Source organism: Poecile atricapillus, chromosome 5, assembly GCF_030490865.1.
Source record: "Poecile atricapillus isolate bPoeAtr1 chromosome 5, bPoeAtr1.hap1, whole genome shotgun sequence".
NCBI lineage: Eukaryota > Metazoa > Chordata > Aves > Passeriformes > Paridae > Poecile > Poecile atricapillus.
The window spans coordinates 13282588-13304011 of NC_081253.1; the positions used below are offsets into that span (position 1 = coordinate 13282588).

At 39.3% G+C, this 21424-nt stretch overlaps 1 protein-coding gene across 1 annotated transcript in view; it reads left to right on the plus strand.

Annotated features, from left to right (window-relative positions):
• CNTNAP5 (contactin associated protein family member 5) overlaps positions 1-21424 on the plus strand; it is a 269482-nt gene that overhangs the window by 152057 nt on the left and 96001 nt on the right. Inside the window, exon 11 of the mRNA XM_058839980.1 lies at positions 13566-13672. Within this exon, the coding sequence (XP_058695963.1) occupies positions 13566-13672 (107 nt within the window). The remainder of the gene's footprint in view (positions 1-13565; positions 13673-21424) is intronic.

Below are 21424 nucleotides of genomic sequence, written 5' to 3' on the forward strand. Positions count from 1 at the left end.
ATGGGCTGCCCAGGTGATGGAAGAATGCTCATTAGCACCATCTCCTATTAAGACATTGCCTTTTTGTAGCCCTCAGTGCAGTGCCAGCATCACTGATGTCCCTGCTGCTGCATGTCAAGTTATGTCTGAATTGCAGTCCTCTTGTACAGTACCTGCATGTTTTCCTCAGGTGACACATCCTGTATAAGGAGACATTCCCCAATCTATTCATGTCAGAGCAGTGTCTGCTCTACAAACCTTGCAAAGTGTTTCCTTCCTCTACAAAGCTGCTCCTGTTCCCAATGCTTTATGGAACAGGAAAATAGAATCTGTAGAAGGAAACAATTTTTCTGGTAGCAATGTATGTGTAGAACTCTTGGCATTATCCCCACTGCCTGCCTTCTGCTAATCCAGCTACTTATTTTCCTTTTGTTCTAGTAGGTATATTTACTATGATTAACAAAATACAGAGTGCTCAGTCTTTTCTGAGGATGTTTCAACCTGTGATGCTTGCACTGCTCCTGTTATGAAATGTTAGAGGCCCTGCCTGCAGGGCATCTATCCCCCTTTCAGTGAGACGTGGAGAAAAATTAAGACAATATTGTGCTAAGCCATGGAGGTCTGCTCCATCTTTAAAAGCAAAAAGATTTAATTTTGTCCCTCTTCTTTTGTTTTTTCAGTATTTATAGTCTGTTAAGAATGCACATTAGGACTTGTTTGCTTTACACTGAATTAAGTCAGAAAACACAGTTTCGTACACCATGCTGGTGTTTCCCCTGCATGGTATGGTACAAAGCAGAAGGTAACAAAGCAGACATGCCTGGAAGTGAAGATGCCATGAAGTCCTTGAATTCAGAATATTTTGCTGGGGATGAAGGGAGCTATCTTTAAACATTCTTGCAGCAGGATGTGCACTGTGACCAAAAGCCATCTAATATGGGCCTAGACAAAAAAAAGCCAAAACAAACAAAAGAGAGACTCTTTTTGAATTTATTTTCGGTTCAGTGGGATAAAGTTTAAGTCTGTGGTTACAGGAACCATGCAGTCCTCACTCCTGGTGTTTTGCACTGTGTTTTCTTGGGAAAGGAAGCATCTTCTTAGGGCATGTCATACTAAACCTAAAAGCTTCCAGGAGAAAGTCTGAGCACTAAGGAAGTCTAATGAGAATGGAATAATGCTTTTTGTCTTTGGCCCTTAATCTGCAGGGAGGAGGACATCAGTGTCAAGGGATGGGGAGGTGGCAAGCAGCATAAAAAATGTGTTTGCTTATAGGTGCAGTAAGTCAGAAGGGGTTCACTCCATTTCCTTGATGCCCACTAAGCCTCTAGCTGTAGGTGTATGGCCAGGCTCCCTGTCCTCCACCTGCAAATTAGGGGCTTTAAAAACGCAAGATGGACTTTCCTAAATACTTCAGCTTTAGAGAATAAAAAATCCAAAGCAACAACATATAACAGAATGTCTTTTTCCTAGTGGTGTCTTCACTTATTCATTTCCTTCTTAAGTATTTTAGTGTTTGCAAAGACACTGTTTGACCCTGCCAAACAGCCTCCTGGACATGGGTTAGGGATGCAGTTACAGAGACTTTCTGTTTTATTCATGTGGTGTTTTATCCTGTTAGATTAGAAGGAAAACAGCTTGAAACCATTGATTGGCTTGATCTTGCTGGGAGCCCTGAGCCATGATGGCACTGATAGCACTGATGGCAGTACTAATACCAAAATACTAGGCTCTTGGCATCTACAGCCTTCATTTTGAAATTTGGGGTTACTGGCAGCTGGACAAATCAGCCAGTGAACAAAACAGGTGGGTGAATGTGTCCAAGTGAGGAGTAGCAGGGGGATGAGCAAACACTGTTAAATAAAACACTAACCAGTGTTGCCACTTTAGGTGTTTAGGTTTGCTAGCAGTCAGGTTTCAACATTTCTGTTCTCCATAAAGAGAGAACTCTCCATACACAGCCCAAACTGTTTCTTCAAAGGCCACCTTTAAAAAAAAACCAACAAAACAACAAAATAGGACTGAAAAATATCCCTTGCAAAGGAAGATTGACTAAATTCTTTAACCAGAAGAGATTGCTGAGGGGAGGCAGCAAAATGGTCTTAGGTGCTCAAAGGCTGCTGCAGCACTGAAGGGAATAATCATCCTTTTTGCCCAGGATGTATAGGAGAGCTGCTGTGGCACAGACTGCCTGAGGAGACTGTCAAGCCTCTGTCACTGGAAAGCTTTAGGAAAAGTTAGATGAGACTGTGGGAAATAATGAACATGGGTGTGGGTGATCCTGCCTTGGGGTGTGAGCATGGACTGAGTGATCTTCCAAGTTCCCTCCAGCTCTGTTGCATTTGCTCAGGCTTTTCCTGCAACTCGAACAGCTGTGCCTTATTCTTGCTTAGGGGGTTCTGAAATGTCAACAATAACAGTACATAAATTTAAAAAAAAATCAAAACAAAAACACCAAAAAACCCACCAAAAACGTGGGAAAAATCTCTCAGGAATTCAGCTCAGGAAGACTCAGACCTGTAAGAAAACTCATTTTAGTAGGTATATCTCTTAGACAATCTAAGGCAATGCTACAACTGTGAGTAGGGACTGTATAGCCCACAGTTATGTTTGTTTGGTTTTTTTTTTAATAACCTGATATATGTACATAGATATAGAAATGGGATATATATATATATATAACTTGATATATATAGATATATGAAATGGGAGAGAAGAAGCAGCAGTTCCTATTTGTATGTCCTGGTTTGCTCTTTTTAGTTCTAAAAAACACATGATTCATTTTTATAACTCAGAAGAAAGCTATGTGATTGCAGAATTTATTGCTCTGGGTTTTTTTGAGATATCTTTTTTGTAAATTTGATGTCTAGAATGGTGATTAAACTCCATTATGGTTAATGGTATTTTTTAATTTGATGAAAAGTAACCCGATTCCCTTCTGTGTGTCTCTCTGTTTCCTTGAGGTTCTGTGACTTCTTGGAGGTGCTGTCTCTCTTTAAGATATGGTGTGAATGAGGGTGAGAAGGTTAGAGAAGTCAGGGACTGAGGCACTGGATAACTACAGAAGCGTCTTCCCCCTAGTAAATCAAGATAACAGCTCTGTATGGATCCCTTCACAACCCTCTATTGTAGTTGCTAAAAGATGAAATGCAAATCCAGTTGGATGTATTCACTGGTCTCCTCCTTGGCCTGACCAGCCTTTTGCAGGAGGTGTGTCCTCTCTGGGCCACTCCGAGGAGCTGCTGTGCGCAGCTCTGACTACCCAGTCTGTAAATCTGTCCTTCAGCCCTTGTGGCTGTTTCTAAAACTGACACTCTCTTCTTTGGTGTGCTACAAAGTGTTCTCTACAAGGAGAGATGAAATATCCTTGGACTCTTCAGCCTGGAGAAGAGAGAGCTGGGCAGAGTTGTGAGATGAGGAGCAGCATGAAGGAGTTGAATAATAAACAAGAATGTGCAGTTTCTCACAAGTTCAAATCTTACACAACATCAGATGGGATGTTGTTAGATGCTGCAGAGGTCAAATGTAAAGGAAAAAGCCAGTAAGGCGTACATGAATTCATAAGCCACAGATGGCTGGAAGCTGGCAAAATGTTCAGTGGGATGTTCTTGAACTTACTTCATCAGCGTTTTTGCTGTGGCACTGCCAGAGTAAGGAAATTGAAGGAGAGGCACTGTTGATCTGAAGCAAGTCTGGAGAGAGGTGATAAACTTAGGACTAGAAAGTCCAAGTCCCTCACTGTTTCTAAAACATGGTTTTCATTGCATGCAGCTCTCTGTACCTCTGTTGTTCAAAAACAAAATATATTGCATCATGGCTGTGCTAATCTCAAAATACATTTGAATCTCAGTGTGAATTTTGCTAAGTATTAACACGTTCTGCATGTGTTTTCTCTTCCTTTGTGTCAGTGGAAATAGTGGGCGTGTGGGTCTGTGTGTGTGTGGGCCAACAATGGAAGGCATAGCCTGGGGAAAATTCAGTCAGCCTCTCATTTAAAAATAAATGAAATGGGTAGGAAAACAAATATGCAGATGATGAGAATTTGGCCACAGAGTTGAGAAGCTCTGGGATTTCCCATTCAGTAATTGGCTCAAATGCCAGATTTTGTGACTAGAAATACTAGCTCCAGTCCTGAAGCTGAGTTGGTTGTTTGCTGTGGTTGGCATCCTGTTCGGAGAATAGATGCAGGAATGTGGTCTCAAGAGATATTGCAGCTCAAGAGTTACCATGGTTATTAGGAAAATGTGCCAGAAAATCATTAAACCTCAGTCCAGAAATGCAGTGGATTTCCAGTCCTTCATCATACAGCACAGATGCTCCCTTAGGGCTGAGCAGGGCTGGCTGCTCTTACTACAGATGGACCCCTTGGAATACAGCAGCAAGGGCTGCAGTGTTGCCTGGAGCCTGAAGGCATGGCTTGATTAATCTCATGCACTTCGTGCATGCCATGGGACAGACTGCTTTGCAGCGTTAATCTCAGAGAAGAAAATTCCATTTGCAGGAGTTCTTGCACGCTCTGTGTACACACACAGGTGAGATCTGGTGTGGTTTCCCCTACCAGCTCCCCCAAAGTCTCTAAGGACAAGTGCTGAGGAGGCATTGCCATTGGGGTAAGTTGTGCTGAAGAGCTGTTGTGAGTAGAAAAGTGGTCTCTTTTCCCTTTGAATTGACTCCTCATATGGAAATAGTCTCTTTTGCCCCTTAAGGTGGTGCTGGACAAATGTTTGCATTCACCAAGCTTTTGAGGCAAATCTTCTTGGAATACACCCATAATGATGACATTCATGTTTTTAACTCCTCAGCCCCCATCACACAGGATGAGGTATTTTTGTTGCCTGGTGACAGAGAAAAGGAAGTGACAGAGAAAACTCCTGTTACAGTCTGAAATTTCATGATTCTGTCGATCCTGCCAGAAGTGAAATACCTTAAAGTGATGGACTTTTTGGTGGCAGTTTCCCTGCATGGAGGGGGTGCTGAGGCAGATGGAGAAGCACATTTTTGTACACCCTTTGCTTTATTGTCATAAATTCTATACATGATTTGCACTTGACTGCATTAGACTGGGTTTTCTTCAGATTAGGAAAGCCTTTTAATTGTTAAGCCTATCGTTATCCATAAAGGAACTATGAGGGTAGCCAGATCCTGCTTTTCTTTAGGCTCAGTTCACAAGTTTGCATAGATAATGCATGTGTTGCTCTCCCTCTCTACAGCTGCTGAGGTACTTTAATCTGATTGCTGCAGCTCATGTTGATTTTGCGCTGATGAAGCTCTGCCTGGGTTGTCCTATTTTTACTTGGCTGGCACCTTGCCCTTGCTGTAGCAAATACTGACAGTGCTTGTCAAGGACAGCACCGGGGACTTCAGTTCCCTTAAGTGACCTGGGGGAGAGGGGGAGAAAAAACCAAACATTTGTGTTGAATTTGCCTTGGCAGATGGATGGATGGCACATCTTGAAGGACATCCCGGGAATTCCAGTGATGTGCCACAAGGAACACAAACCTGACTCCAGATATTTTCTTTTGAATCCCGGCAGTGCCCCATCTCTGTAGCATCAGCGAGCAGACACAGGCACACACTGATGTTACCATCCTTCTTAGACCAAGATTCATCTGCATATTCCAGTTCTCCCAGCAAATCCAAATGGAGAGAGGGGCATGTGGTATCCATAATAACCACTGCAACGAGAATGGCGTTTACAGTTTTACTTCACTAGGGAGAAGTACATGGAGTTGATTCATGAGTTAGCTTCCCTCTACTGCTTCAGTTGTGGAGAACAAATAGTGTCCTTAGTCCCTATTCTTTTATCCCTACCCGTGTTTTATCTGTGAAAATTCTTCACAGTATTTTCTAAATAAATTAGCTTGAAGTGTTCTTTTCCTTGCTAAATAGAGCTGACCTTTTAAAACTGCTTTATGCCTATTTCCTTTGTAGATTATATTTTATTATCAATTTTTACTTGTAAGAAATAACATTTTTTTTTACTTTTTCTTCCTTTACTTTTAGTGCTGAACTTAACATTGCTTCATGTGTTGTACTGTCAAATGTAATGTCAATTTGGGAAATTAATTACTGTCGCAGGTGAAATGTGTAAGGATAAATCCGATAAAAACATAGTGGTCTTTTTTATTTCTTAGCTCTCCTTTTAGATTTAATGTATGCCCTGCAGCAGAAGCCAAACTTTATATGATCCTTTCACTCCCCAGCTTGGCCGTGCAAGTGAAAAAATACTCTGGCTAATTATATCCAGTTAATTTTAATTTTTTTGTTAGAGTGCCAGGCTGGGATTAAAAAAATCAAGCATTTAGTATTGCATTTAACCCCACATAAATATCTGCAGTGCATTGCAGAAAGAATAAAAAAAACCCCAACCCCCAATTTGGCATCCATCCTTTTCATTCTCTGTAGTTTTTCTATCTTCATTATTTAATGCCTTCTTTGCAGAAATGACAATTATTTTATAGTGCATATTACTTTCTCTTTGCAGGAAATCCTCTTACATTTTCCCTTCTTGGTTTTATAGCAATGAGTGGGATATTTTACATCACATTCCTCGAGTTTGGGTGGTGATCAAAGCTGAAATGAGCTGAAGACATTTCCTTTTGCAAAATGTTTTTCATTTTGCATAAATCCCAAGTTTGGTTTGAGAATTTCCCAACTATGTCTCCATCCTCAGCCGAAACAAAGTGTTTTGACTGCACACCTTCAAATGCTGGAATACCCAGATCTAGATTTTTTTTCCTTTAAATGCTGCAGGAGAGACTGTCCTGGCTAGTTACAGGGATCTGATGGTCCAGATAAGTAGTTGTTCTGATGTTCTATTTCACCTTAAAAAGGTGACTTCAGTCCTGTGAGTGAAAATTTTCCACTTACCTTTTGTCTCTTTTGCCTGTTTTAGGATTCAGTGGACAAATAGCTCAGGGCTAAATTTCATGTCTTCTTCTAGTTTGTATATTAATTAAGGAAAATGGGAAAAAGTTTTCAAAAAGTTTTCTTTTCTTGTGCTTTGTGCTTGTTCAGAAAACAATAGGATATTAGAAATGTGTCTTTCTTTTTCATCGTATTGCCCTTAGGGAAATTCTGGGTTTTTTCTACTTCCTCTGTATTAAACCCAAAGCAGAACACAGGAAGGGGGTTTGGGGAATGGAATGTGGATGTGGAAATGGACTGGGGAAGATAACTTAAATCCAAACTATGTTACATGGTGGGAAACGAAAAAGGGAAAATTGTATCTCAATGACTTAATGCCTTGTAATGATCACTAAACAGTGAAGAAAATAGTTTTAGAAATAGAGGACAACATGATGTTCTGTGAGAGTTGAACAGTCTCTTGGGTCCTTCCCTAAAGTATGCACCTACATCACAAATTAGACATGCTAACTAATGGAACTAAATTGCTGGAATTACACCCTTGTAGGTAGCATTTTGAATCGTGATCTTGGAAAGCCTCTCAGTACCACACAGGTTCTAAGATGGAAGGACAGGATGCAGAAAAGCAGAGTGAGATTTAAAAAATTCAAACCCACAGGCATCCAAGGCCTTGGGTGTTGGAATTAAAATCCCTGTAATTGTGAGGAGCATCCTCTCATCTTCTCATATCTATTCTAATGTTTAAAGCAGCTGAATAATACAGGTAATGGCAGAGCTTCTCTCCAGTAGCTTAAGGGCTGATTGACAGTGAAGTGTAATAAAACCATGTAGCACAGTTTCCTTCTCTTAGACTGGGATATGATCTTCACACTGTCAGATGCTCTTGCTCTGTGATAGACAGCAAGAAAATATTTGTACAAAGCAAATTCCCAGAAAAAAATATGCAGTCACAGTGGAAAATGCTGTCTTTGAGAAGGGGGCAGTTTTCTAGGCTTTGTGTTTCTTCAATGAGAATGAAAAGGAGTGCTCAGATTATTTGTATAATGCCATAAATTGGTTTTGCTTGCCCTTCCTTAACTGTGTTTTCTCTGTTCTTGTTTCATACATGCAATACCAGCTGCAGAAAATTACAATTGAGGCCCTTGAAGTTTCTCTAGTCTCTAGAAGTGCTGTGTTTCAGAGCAAAATAAAGACAGATGCTTCAGATTCATCAGCATCATTCAGTAAATCCTGTCGAGGGTAGGTAAAACATGGAGCAGGGTGAACACCTTCCTGTGACTGCAGTGACTTCTACATGTGGATAGTGTTGAAACTGGAGAAAGTTAGCTTTGTCCCTGAGAGTGTAGGGACTTCTCGGTATGGTGGGAGAGAGGATCTGTCCTGAATAAGACTCCTGTGGAGAAAGAATGCAGTTTGAAAGTAGGTAAGGGGCTAATTTATTAGCTTTTGAAATCCTGCTTGAGTGTGGAATTGAGTTTGGGGGGAACCTGAATAGAGTTCACTCCCATTGCTGTTCCTTTAGAGTAAAAATCCATGGGATGTGCAATGCCACAGTAAATTAAAGGCCAGATATGGGGATGCAAGTAGAATATAATATCATATCTTTCTTTCTTTGTTTGATTTTTGCAGATGGCTTTTCTGCTTTTGCTTTGTAAAATGATGAATTCTAAATGGAACAGCTGTCTGTACAGGATGGTTTATTTGTTTCCCTTTTTTCTTTCTCAAATTTATTTATATAAAATCCTTTCTGCTGATGCTAAGCCAAACTGTCAGCACATTTACCTATATTAAAAATGTAGGCGTTCTAACAACAAAGCAATCAAACCTTAAAAATGCCTTTTATCAAAGGCACAGTTAGCAGGCTTTTCCTTCACTAGTGCCAGTCCCAGCCCAGTTCTGTGCTACTCACATGCCCCAGGGCTGTTGGCATCAGTGTTCAGATCTTTTAAATGTTGGTCTCACAGCGATATGCAGAACCAAGGTGACCAACAGTGGAAATAATAACGTATTTTAGAAGTTCTTTCATCAAGTTTTGTAAATCTCACAAAGAAGAAACACCTAACTTTATTAGAAACTACTGAGTTTTTTTTTTTCTTTAGTTTTGTTTGTTTGTCTGTTTTTTACATCAATTCAGTAAGACAGACTAGAAGGTTTCCATCATGGAAAAGAGGAATTGTCTGTTCACATTTTCCTTGTTCTCTTTGTACTCCATGAGTTCTCATAACGTAATAAATTTAGGAAAGAAAACGTAGATGACTTAAAATTAAAAAATAAAGTATGCCAAAAGACTTTTTAGTAAGTTGTTGGTCAGCTTTCTGAAGCTGCAAGAGGAAAGAGAATTTGGAATGTGTTGATGAGGAGATGAGGAGAAATGTCTGCTGAGGAAAGCCAGAAGAATGTCTGAAGAATGTTAATTCTTTTGCAGCCTGCTGTAATAGTGCTTTTACACACTTTTTCTCTCTTCCTCTGGTTCTGGTAGCTATTTTTTCTTCCTTTAGTTAAGGACACCTAGCCCACTCTTTTACCACAAAAGGACATCCAGGGGAAAATAAGAGTGGGATGTGCTATTGCAGTATTTTTTCTGGTGCTCTCAGATCTTCATTAGTTTTCCCCTTGGTAAACCTATGAAGTTGTTATATGTTGTCTGTCTGGTAGCATTGCTAAATTTCTCTTTGAAATGATTGTGTGGTCTCCCCTTGAAGCCATTTCTTGTATCAAAAATAACCTTTGCAAGGAATTTCCCAGATTTACAGCTCAGTACAGCAGGGCTGAAATCCATGCTGTTGCAATGGGTCTCAGTCTATTGAGTTTAGTGGAAAGACACCATTTTACTAAAGCAAAGTATATTCTGTTACAGCAACACCATGAGTTTCATCAGACATATATGCCCTCTAGATGAAGTCATCTCTCTTAATGTTAAATTTTGTTAATTATAAATTAAATAGCTGCTGGCTTTAAATAGGAAAACATGCTGAAATAAAATGAATTTAATACCATATTAAAGGCAATGCTTTCTTGATATATAATCTTCCAAAAATTCATGCATTTTTTTGTTACAGCATTGTTGAGTTTTAGAGACTTAGTTCTCATCTAGAAATTATGTATATTTACAGTCTTGATATTTAGGGGGTGTGCTCCTCCTTTCTTTCTCTCTGTGATGGTTCCCTTCCCTTCCTCTTTCCTTAGGAGGAACAGGGGGTAGTGCTGGGTGTATTGTGCTGACTATAAGAAAATCTCAGAGGTGCACTGGGTTTATTTCCAGTCAAGTGTAACATCAAATGTGTAGAGCTCCTTTAGCCTTCCCACTCAAGTAATTTTGCCATTGTTATTTCTTCATCATTCCCATCAAAGGCCCAAATTTCTCCCCCCTAATGTCTGTGCAGTTTGTCCTTTGGTTTCAAAGGAAGCAGGTTTTGGAGGTGAATGTTTCATCCAAGGACAGTGAAGGCTTTTGTGCAGGCTCTGCACATTGCTCACTTAGATGGCTAAGGTGTGCATTTTCCAGCTTGGCTGAATGAGGGAAAAATTCCTTTGCTTCACTTATTTTTATTTTTTTTTTTTAAATAATAATTTTTCACCGTGATATATATAATATGAATAAATGGGGAAGATCAGAGTCCCTTGTCTGTCACAAACTTTCTTAGGCAAATCCATAAATTTTCAAGTGTCTCATTTATGTTACTTGCAAAAATTGAGTTGAGCTGTTTGTTCATTTCAATTGCAAATAGGTCAGGGGCTGCCTGATGCAAATTTTTGTCTATGAAACATTCTGTGATACTGCTACATTTTTTGCTGAAAGTGTTTGTTTCTACTGGAATGAAAATATTAATTCATATTTTAAATTACATGTGTTAAAATCCTTCAACATGCGGATCTAGGACAGTTCACAAATGGAACAATCTGTGACTTATCCATGCCTTGATTAATTTTAATTATAGCTATTTCTTAATTTTGAGTTCTCTCACAATTAGGAAAAATTTTGCTTCTAATGAAGACACAACTGCTCAGCTAGAATGGGATTATGGTAATTATTAGAGTTGCAAAGAAATTTGTTTCATAAGCTCTTAGAAGGGTTAGTTATCTGACCAAAAACGAGATCAATGCAATTGGTGCTAATTAAAGCAAATAGACTAGGGAATAAAAAAAGATTTAATTCTGAATTTATGAATATCATTAAAAGCTGACATAGTTAGTTTGACTTGCATTTTGTGCATTGTTGGGAGAAGAAAAAATGTTTGCATTCATAAGACAAGAAGAAATAAGAAGTGACCTTCAACTTTTTAAAGTCTTTAAAAGGAAACAATTTTAAGGGAATAAATGTGGCTAAGCCTCTAATACAGGCCTTTGGCAAACCACAAATGGCTAGTAATTAGCTCTACTGCATTGGGTTAATTAATAAAAGGTAGTTTAAAGTAGGCAAAAAGCATATTTGTCCATTACACTGATGATGTAAGTTATTATCATAACACAGCACTATTTTTTTTATCTCTCCAAAGAGCTCTGTTGGCACCATATGTTTCTTCTCACCAGCCTCCCTGTGATGTGAATAGAACTGCTGCTGTACAGGTGACATAAAGGAGTGTTTATCACTAAACAGCAAGTGGAATTAAAGGCAGTGTGCTGAGGGCCAGGGCAGGCACCACCAAAGCAGAAACATGAGTAGATGTGCTCCCACAGGTGAAATTCACGCGTGTCAGCACAGAGCTGTTGTACCCTCTGGGATGGAACCGGTTCAGGTGGCTGGCAGGTCCTGCAGGGCACACCACACAGTCCTGTTTGCACCAGCCCAGGAGGCTGCTCCTGCTCTCCTCAGCATTGACCCAGGGCTTTAAATCTCATTTCACGAGTAGGTGTGATGGCAGAGGGGCTGGCTGGGCTCTCACTGTACCAGCAGGCTGTTGGACTGATAGATGATTGCCCAGCATAACGTTAAAAGCCAAAATCTCATCCCGTCTCAGAATTCCTGCCTTATAAGGGTAGGGCAAACCCAGGGGTTTTGGCCTTCCACTTTGTTTCTTTTTTGTTTTAGAATCAAGACATTTTCCTACAGCAGTGGAAATAGATTCCTGGAGAGCTAGAAAACTAGGAGTGTAATTCTCATACTCTGTCTCCATTTTGTATTTGAGCTTGATGATTAATAGAAGCCATGACAATGATTTTTAAAAGACCAATATGTTTTAGAACTGTTTTAAAAATGTTATGGATAGTTATAAATAGCATACTTTCTTCTTGAATTTCTTATTTCTCTAGTTTTTGGATAATAAATAATTACTGCAGTAATTGAACAAAAATAATCAATCTTTCATGTTAATATTTTTATATGACCTTTATAACTTTTATGTATAACTGTATAAATAGTCCTGGAATGAATCTCAGACTCACTGGTAGATGAATAGATGTAAGTTTGTATGAATGAGCATGGAGCATATTGAGGACAAGAAGTTGTTCTGATAGGCCCCTGGCACATGAACAGGTTCCTTTGGGCTGTCAAGGTCTGGCAGCCTTGGACTTGGTAAATTGATGAAAACTTGGCTGATGAGGCTCTGAAGGCTGGTGAAGATGGCTGTTAGTGACATACAGGTTTTCTGCTTGCATGCATGGAATAGGTTTTAATGGTAAGTAAGCTAAAAGAAACAGATTGAAAACCACTGCTAAGGGCAATATACATACTTAAATGCAAAAAAAAATTTCCTAAGGATGAGATGAGCTGCAATAAAATCATGTCTTCAGCTAGAAAAAAATCAAGGTAGTATCAGTGATTTCACACTAACACCCTGGAAAGATCTGGATATTGAAAGAGTTTTGAAGCTCGAGTTACAGCAAAGCAACTCCTAATGGAGTTGTGTAGTGTAAAGGATAAATTGATTCCCTGTTTCCTCTCCACCCACCCATCACAATTGAATCAGCAGTATAAACAAGTTACTTATTTTTCAAAAGTCAGACATACTGTGTAAAAGAGATTAATATACAGTAAGAGGAAAAAAAAATAAAATGAAAAAAAGGCAAATAAGAGAACAATCTGTTTCCATTTAAGCTGGTGTAACTTCATTGCACTGCCTGCATTTTTACCAGGGGAGTTCAGATCAGCATTCACTTCTTGTCCTGGAGATTGAATTTATCTCCCACAGCTTTTGTTTCTGTTCTTTTCCTGAGCTGCATGCTGTTGTGCCTCTTTCTTCTCTTAATAATTTGTTTCACAATAATACTTCAGAGGCACACCAACTAAAATGAAGAAAAGAAGAGAGTACAGAACTCATAATTGAAGCATATTTTTCCTCTCACTTCAGAGATATGCATGCTGTTAGTGTTACCACAAATGTAACTCAGCCTAATTTTGATAACAGTGGTGCCTTTTTAATCAGAGAACAGGGGATTCTCCTTTGGAACAAGATTTCAATAGCAGTTTCACCTGCTACTTGTCTTGCTCTATGGTCAGAAAGTTCATGACACTTTAATTGCTAACAAATGGAATGTTTTTATTTAGAATGATCTTTACCTATCTTCTGGATAGTTTAAATGTTGTTTTCTTCAGTGCTTGGATGTGAATCACAGAGAAAGAAATAATTATTTCATTACTCAGCAATTCAGCCCTAGGCAACTCTTGCCTGAAGGAGGAGTTGAGACAGTTCTGTTGTTTTTGATTTTTATTTTTTTTCCCCAGTACATTAATTTTGCAGAAATATTTATAATTAATTACATTTTTAAAAACTGTCTCAATTTAGATGTTTACCCAACTACTGTGAACATGGAGGAAGATGCTCCCAGTCCTGGACCACCTTTTACTGTGACTGTAACAACACAGGCTACATGGGAGCCACCTGTCACAACTGTAAGTAAACCCACGTGCCGTTTTCATTTGTATTACGTCCACATCATAATCACAGTGGTCATTAGATATTTAGTAGAATTTAGCTGGGCTGAGCTGGCTGATTTTAATCTATGTTTAGTGCTTTAAGTCAATTTTACCACCTTGGGCTTTGTTTTTAGGTCATATGGAAGTCCATGTTGCAAGAACCCAGTTTCCAACAGTTTATGATTTTGAAATTTTGCTGAACTGTTTTTTGGGCTGCTGCTGCTGTTAAGAAAAATACAGAAACATTCAGCTACTGAAATCCACAGCAAAAGAAACATTAAGGTGTTTTAAAGGTTAAAAAACCCCCATCAAACAGTAGCAGCACAAAATGCTGTGAATTCTGGTAAAAAATAGTGTGGGAAAGGAAAAGCCAGAATAAAGCCTCTTCATACAGCTAACTAAAAGGGAAAATAGAAAATGAAGGTAAAGTTTCAGTTCTAACAAAGGAAATAAAGAGAAAAAACCAGTGAATAAGAATAACAATTCCAGGAATACAACTGTAACCACTCTGGATGCTTGATGAGCACTTGGACTGCAGATAGGATGACATTGGTGAGATGGATCTTTTTTTTCCCTGTTAAACTAAAAAGCAGAAGGGAAGAAAAGGTACTTAGTGGTTTGAAGCTGAGAATATTGGCAACCATACTGTCATTTTGGAGATTTTAATGGTTTGCTAGTTAACAGTGAAAGCATTTGTGGGGTATGCAGCTGACAAGAGAGTCTGTTGAGAGATCTGTTCATAGATTTGTCACCTGAACTCTACGCTGTAAACACAAAGGAAGCCAAGGGTTTTGTGTGGAAATCACGCCAAGCCATCTGAAGAGAGGGAAGAAAAAGGCTGACTTTATAATTTTTAAAAAAGGGCTTACTTTCTGTCCATTGCTTTTGTTGTTCCAAAAGGCATCACAACTCTTCAAAGCTCATTAAGACCATAGCAGAGTATTTACTGATGACTAGTACAGAACTAGGTGGCCAAGTCAGGTGGTGAGAAGGGAGAGGCTCCTTGGGGAAGGAAGAGAACTGTCACTATTGACTGTCAAAGGTGATTAGAGACACTCAACTCTGGGCTACATCTGTGCTGTCATATTAGCTTGGGGCCTGAGGCTCACTGTCTGTGCCAGCTCAGTGTGGCTTCTGTCCAAAGGAGACCATCTCATTACCACAGAGAGCTGGTTCATGACTAGTTTTCCCCACAGACGCTTCCATGGAGCTAGTGAAGCCTCCTGCTTCTGTCAACTCGTGTCTGCACTTGAAAGGCACACACATAGCTGCAGTTATTTAAGGTTCACTGATGAAAAACTACTCTGAAAAGTTTCTCAAGAAGCTCTTGTGTTAAGCTGTGCACACCTGTGATGTACAGTTATTCACCTGCTCAGCTTATTTACAACTGATTTATCAACAGCTAATTTGATTCCAGCTAGATTGTGGAGCCAGCTACCCTGTGAGCCAAACAGTGCTGATAAACAGCAACATTAGTGTGGAGAAATGCATTCATCTACTTGAAATATGCAATGAAACCAATTCAAAGGCTCTGGGTAAACACAGACTGTTGATAAGAAACTTGCAGAACAAGAGACGTTATCACTTTCAGCTGATAGTGGTTGATATGCAGGAGTACCTTTTAGCAAGTGAATGAAAGGCACAGTTTTGATCACAGCATAACTCCAGAATATCCTCAATGTACAGGAAACTTTCCAATCATGTAATTCAGTGTAGTTCTATCAAAGTAAAACATCTAATTTTGTATGGCTTGAAACATTACCTCAAGAGATTTTTATTTTCCTAGAACACTGATGCTGACAAGACTGGAACTGAACTTATAGCACCTTGGAGAGGCTATTTCTCTTATTGAACTGCCCTTCAGACCCAAATCCATTCAGCAGCAAGGAAAATATTTAGCTGGAAATCTGCTGCAAGCAAAACGATGTGAATTGTTTCAGTGTTGCCTGATTTTCTTTTTTTGTCTGAGTTACATCACCATGGGTTTTTCCTCATTTTGGTGTGGCAAGAGGTGGGTGCCACTGGCTGAAAACCATAAAAAGACCCAATCTTTGTCATACTTTTAGGAAGAACTGCATGGCATGCATCTGCAAGCCAGATTTAATTGGTTTATGTCTTATCACCTCAGACTGGGAGATCTTACCGTTTTAAGAACTGAGATCTTGAGAGAAATTGCCCCTAACTTACTGTCATCAAATATGAAGTGTTGAAATACATTTTATGTTTGGTACATAAGCAGTCTTATTTTTAGTTCCAAATATTCGCAGGCCACACTGGATTTTGCTGTGAGAGCAGCTAACAATACATACTATCTCTTCTCCAAAGAGTTTGCAGTTAGGTTTCTAAGGGTATAAAAACATGGAATGCCAGAAAGGCATCACAGGTGGCAGTTTTAGTCTACCAGGTGCATAATTATTTCTAGGCTTTCTTATAACAAAATAGTTATAAGGTAGAGATTAAAAAGAGGAAGAAACTGAGTGCTTGCAGACATGGAGTGACATGGGAGAAAGCAATAATGTGCTTGTTCAAAAAATATAAGGCTATGGCCAGAGGAGTTTGACATTTTTGACAAGGGAAATGTCAGAGTCATGACAGGTAAAGAGGTTGGAAATGTGCCATGAAAAGCAAAGATAAATAGTTTGCATTTGATGCAACATAAGGGAATTAGACAGTGTCAGAAAAGAACAGTAAGTTGATAGAAGACACAGCTGGGACAGTTTTTGCAAGACCGTGTCAGATATGTGGGACAAAACTGTGTCTGGCATGTCTGAAAACGAGTAGTTGAAATTCAGGATGTGTGGATGAAGCAAAAGCATGCATCTGAAGATACATGGAAGGAACAACCTGGCTCTAGACATGGCCTTAATATAATCTCACTAGAGGCAGCTACTTGCCTGCGAGCCTCAGGTATCCTCCCGTTCATGCCAAACCTCTTCTGATCCTGAAAGCTCCTAAACTGTCCCAGGATGTTTGGCAATCTACCTAGACCAGATGAGGGTCCACTACTGAAAAGGGTGTGGTCCTGTCCCATTAAAGAATTATTTTGTGGCAGACAGGTTTCACACTGAAATGTCATCTGGTCTTGCTTCCATTCTCCTCTTCTCTGAACTTAACTGTAAATGCAAGTAAAATCCTGCTAACACCTGTATATGTTTTCCAGGTTTCACTAGTCTCAGTATTTTCTAACAGGTAGTTTCTTGCAAAGCTTATAGCCTGGTGCATAAGCACATTTCTTTGTTTAGCTACAGTTAATCCACCTTTGCTAGCTGCCACATAGAATGTTATCGATGCCTTCCAAGTCTTTTGTTGTTGCTGTGGTTTGTTTTGACTTTGGGGTTTTCTCCCCTTTTAGATTTACCTCTCATCATTAAATCTCCCAGTGCAATTCACTTCTCTCTGGCTAGTCACAGCACTGACAAGCACTTTTGTTGCCATCTCTGTATTCTCTGTAGCTGTGAAACCCCAAAGCACATTCTCTGCCTTGCTCTCACAAATGGATGTGGATGTGCAATTTGATAATTTGATGGTAAGTGTAGCAGTGGTGCTGACTGTCTCCAGATGCCCATTACACTGCCCACAGTTTGGGGAAACTAGGAGTCATGCAATAACCCTATAGGATATAAAGCCAACTGTTGGTGATTTACATTTGACTGTATAAGAGTTTTGTTGTGCCTTAGTTTCTCTACCCCTGTTGGAAATAGGATCCAATTTGCAGATATATTAAAAGGTGTGATCTATATCATGTACTGAAATTGTGTGGGCTCTTTCTTTTGAAACTTATTGCTACTTGAGCTTATCTGTAGTTGAGACAGTGCTTTGAGGATACAATTGCATTTCAGTCTCTAAAATGTATGGTTTTGCTTTTTGCTTTATCTTTTAAATGTGCTTCTCATAGCTTGCATTTAGATAGGTTGGGAGATGAGCTCAGCTGAAGCCTTTTGGCAATAGATACTTCCCAATTTCTCCAGTGTGGTGGGTTGCCTGCTGATCTGTCAGGTATTGGAATAGTTTGATAAAATCCAGATAGGAAAGGATCCATTATGTAATGTCATGTGTGAACCATAGCAAAACAGATAATAATATAATGTTCATTTTCTCTTCTCCTCCTTTAGATACAAACACTGATGTTAGATGCAGCTTGGGGAAAAGGCCTGGGTGGGATTCAGCTAATCTATCTTTTGCTGTCTGGTACTGTGACATCCAAGTTAAGATAGTGGTCTGGTCTCTCTCTATATGTAAAAAGGAATGTCAGCTGCTTTCAGAACTAACTAATCTCGCTGTGAGATAGGGTGTCCATGGCAAATTCATGGACCACCTCTGAAGTCTGTCATCTGCAGAGGGAGGCTGTCCTAGCCCAGACACAGAGTAGGCAACTGAAGGTAGGTCAAAATTATGGGAGGGAAGAGACATAGAGGTAAACTTAGATAAGTGAATTATAGATCTTAATTTATATATATGTTGGCATATATATCTATATGCATATATATAAATTAAAATATGTATTAATTAAAAGTGCATAGTTTAAAAGCTGCATAGTCATTCCTCTCATATTAATAATTCTTGTAATTATCATGTGATAGTAGGAGCAATAGACCAGTGTAAAGTGGCCCTGAGATACAGAATAACTTTATTGCAAGATAATGATTAGTAATCTTATCTTTCTGTGAGTTATGCTAGTCCCTTTGAAAGCCTCATCTTGCCTTTCTGTATTTCTATTATTTTTTATTTATGATAGTTTTCAGGTGGTTTTTAGTCTTGCATGAATTTTTTAATTCCAAAGAGTGCTGAACATTGATATAAAAGATGTTGAGAAATATAAAATAATGATTTTATTCCTCATATTCTGGGGTTGTCAACATGTCTCAAAGCTTTGCAAGGTGATAATTAACAGAACGTAATTTAATTCTTGGTATTTGCTTTGGTGTGTGATCTATCTCACACATACAGCCATATGTCTTACTGGCCTAGGTAATTGCTGGAGGAAAGAGTCATCCAATAATGGAAATGTCATATAGTCATTGTGATATGGCATCAACTTAACATAACTTCAGGCTTTGAAAATGTATTTTTTAATATTTATATGCTTACTGCATATATCATTTTTTATCTGAAAAGCTTAATATAGCTTCAGCCAGATTGTTAGCAGTACTGGAGCTGCATCTTAAAATGCCAGCTGGGGGTTTGGTAATTCTCCTGTGTTCCAAGGTAGGGAGATGTGTATAGTTTGCTGGCTGGACAAATGAGGTTTTGAGAGTTTCAATCTGACAGATGCCTGCAAGTGAGTTTGGTAGTGCAATTTGCATGTCCTGAGTAGCCAGTTTTCCTGTTTGAGGTTCTTGGAACAGGTTTTTTTCCATGTGTGTTTAAACACATTGGTTTTCTTTGACTAAAGAAAACACATTTAATATTCATATCAAACCTTCAGCACTGTACTTGGTGTTCCTGCACATTTTTTGTTCACACCATGCTTTTGGAATATGAATTTTCATTGTTTATTTTGCAATAAGTTACTGTGTTATTAATGCTTTCCCTTCAGCGGTGTTCATTTAAGAAAAGTTTTTCCCTTTGCCTGAGATTTCCTCACAAATAACACATTGAGCATTCCTCTTCGGGACTTTCCTGCCCGTGGGGGACTCGCTCAGTCCCGGACTTTTCAGCAAGATGGAAATACCGAGCTTTGAGCAGCACCTTCACCTCTTTGATGACTCCTGTCCCTCCAGCACTACTCTTGCAATGCTCTGGGTCTCCCTGGCTGCTCTCCTGCAGAAACAGGCCTTGCAGGTGTCCCTGCACCAGCGCCAGGCTGGGGTCTGTCATTGTCATTGTCACAGCCACCTTCCAGCCACAGCAGGCAGGTGACAGGGGAGCAAGGCTTGACATGACCTTTCCTACCATGCCCAGGGGGAGCCTTGGCTTGGATAGTAGGAGGTTGTCTAAAAACCAGGGGAAATGGGAGTATCTCCCTGAACACCCATTCAGGTGACCCTGCGGTAAAAGGCATTTTAATTCTGTCTATGGAAATAACATATTCTTTACCAGATCAGTAAGTACATATTTTAAAAAGGGAAAAAATAAGCTGTCTGTCATCCAGGCAAGTCACAGCAGAGACTGCATTATTCTGTCAAGAGCAGAGCTGTCACAGTCCAGGTTTTGAGAGTACATTTTTATGGCATTTAACAAGACAACTGTATTTTAAGGGTGAGAATGATGATCATTCCCTGAGTTCATTGCTGTACTAATCCCTCTGTTGTTGAAATAAGAAACCTGCCATTGCATATTGCTTTATTTTTTATTTAGGAAAATCTTCTGTTCATTGCTCATTACTCCAAGTCTATTAGAGCAGATCTGTCAGGCCTGAGGTACATGAGCAGAGATTGAAATAGCCATCTCTGATCTGCCTCCAAGAGCTCTGAGTATTTTGTTGAGAATGCTTAATTTGGCCTGCTCAGCATTTATGTATATCTGTTTTCCCAAGGTCAGTCTATGGTTGAATATCCTGGCAGAATCCCCAGCTCTTACTGGCCTCTCTAGTCTAACCAGTACATAAGTTATCTCTTCTGGATACAATAATTACCATTATAGGGGTTAATATTACTCCTTTCGTCTAAGGTGCAAAGAATTACAAAACGATTAAATGAGTCTGAAATTCTGTTGCCACAAGTATTCTGTCTACAGTTTTTCATGAGTTTACAATTTTTACAGATGATGAAAACAACTCACTGCTGCTACATTTTACCTGGGAAGTGGACAGTGCCAGCGCCTCCCAATGAAATGAAGAATTTAAGTTCTTTAGGTCTTTTTAATGTATTTTATCTATTACATCACCATAAAATGTTCTCTCCCTCTGAGAAACTGAAAATTATCAGCTACTTTCATTAGATTATGAGAATCTAATCTTGAAACAGGACTACTACAGGATTCATTTTGGTAATCATAACTACTATAGCTCTAATTCTGAGTCCCTAGCTCACGTTTTATACAATGAAATCAATTTCCAAAGTAATTTGGAATACAGTCGCGACAAAATATTGGGAATTTTTGAGGAAAGTTATCTTGGTGTCCATTAAATCTGAAAAGAACAGAGTCCTCTGAGGAAAAAAAAAATAAAAAAATAGCATTTTGTTTGGAACTTAACAGTCTTGGTGCTGTCTGTATTAGGAACACACTGCTGGGTGCTGCAGAGAGAGGTTTACCTTGCCTGGTCTTCCCAGCAGGAAAACTGAACAGTGTCACTGTAACCTTTACATTGAGTCCAGCAGCAAGCAGGATTTTAAATATGGGGTAAGAGGTGCAACTTACTGGGTGAAGAGCAGGTTCATTCACCCATTGAAGAGGGGGTTTTTAATATGTTGCTCCTTGAGGGTTATCTGCAGAAGTTCAAGGCTCTGTAAAAAGAGTGGCTTTTCCTTTTTAGAACTGGAGGAATAAAAAAAAAAAAGGGGGGCTTGAAAGAGAGCAGAGGTTTCATAAGTTAGGAACATGAGCAAAGGAAACAGAGCTAAGAACTTAGGAACTGAGACCATCTAAAGGCTCATCTGCTGAGCAGCTCCACAGTAGAACAGGAAGCCTGTGCTTAGTGAAGGCTGCCATGGAGATTGCAGGTGAACTTCATAGGGCAAAAGTAGGATTGGAAGCCAGATACCAGTAGAGTGAGGTGTAGTCTGTGAAGAATAGGACAAAAAAAGATCTTAAATTGGAAAAACGAAGGTTTGATCTTGGAAATGTTTG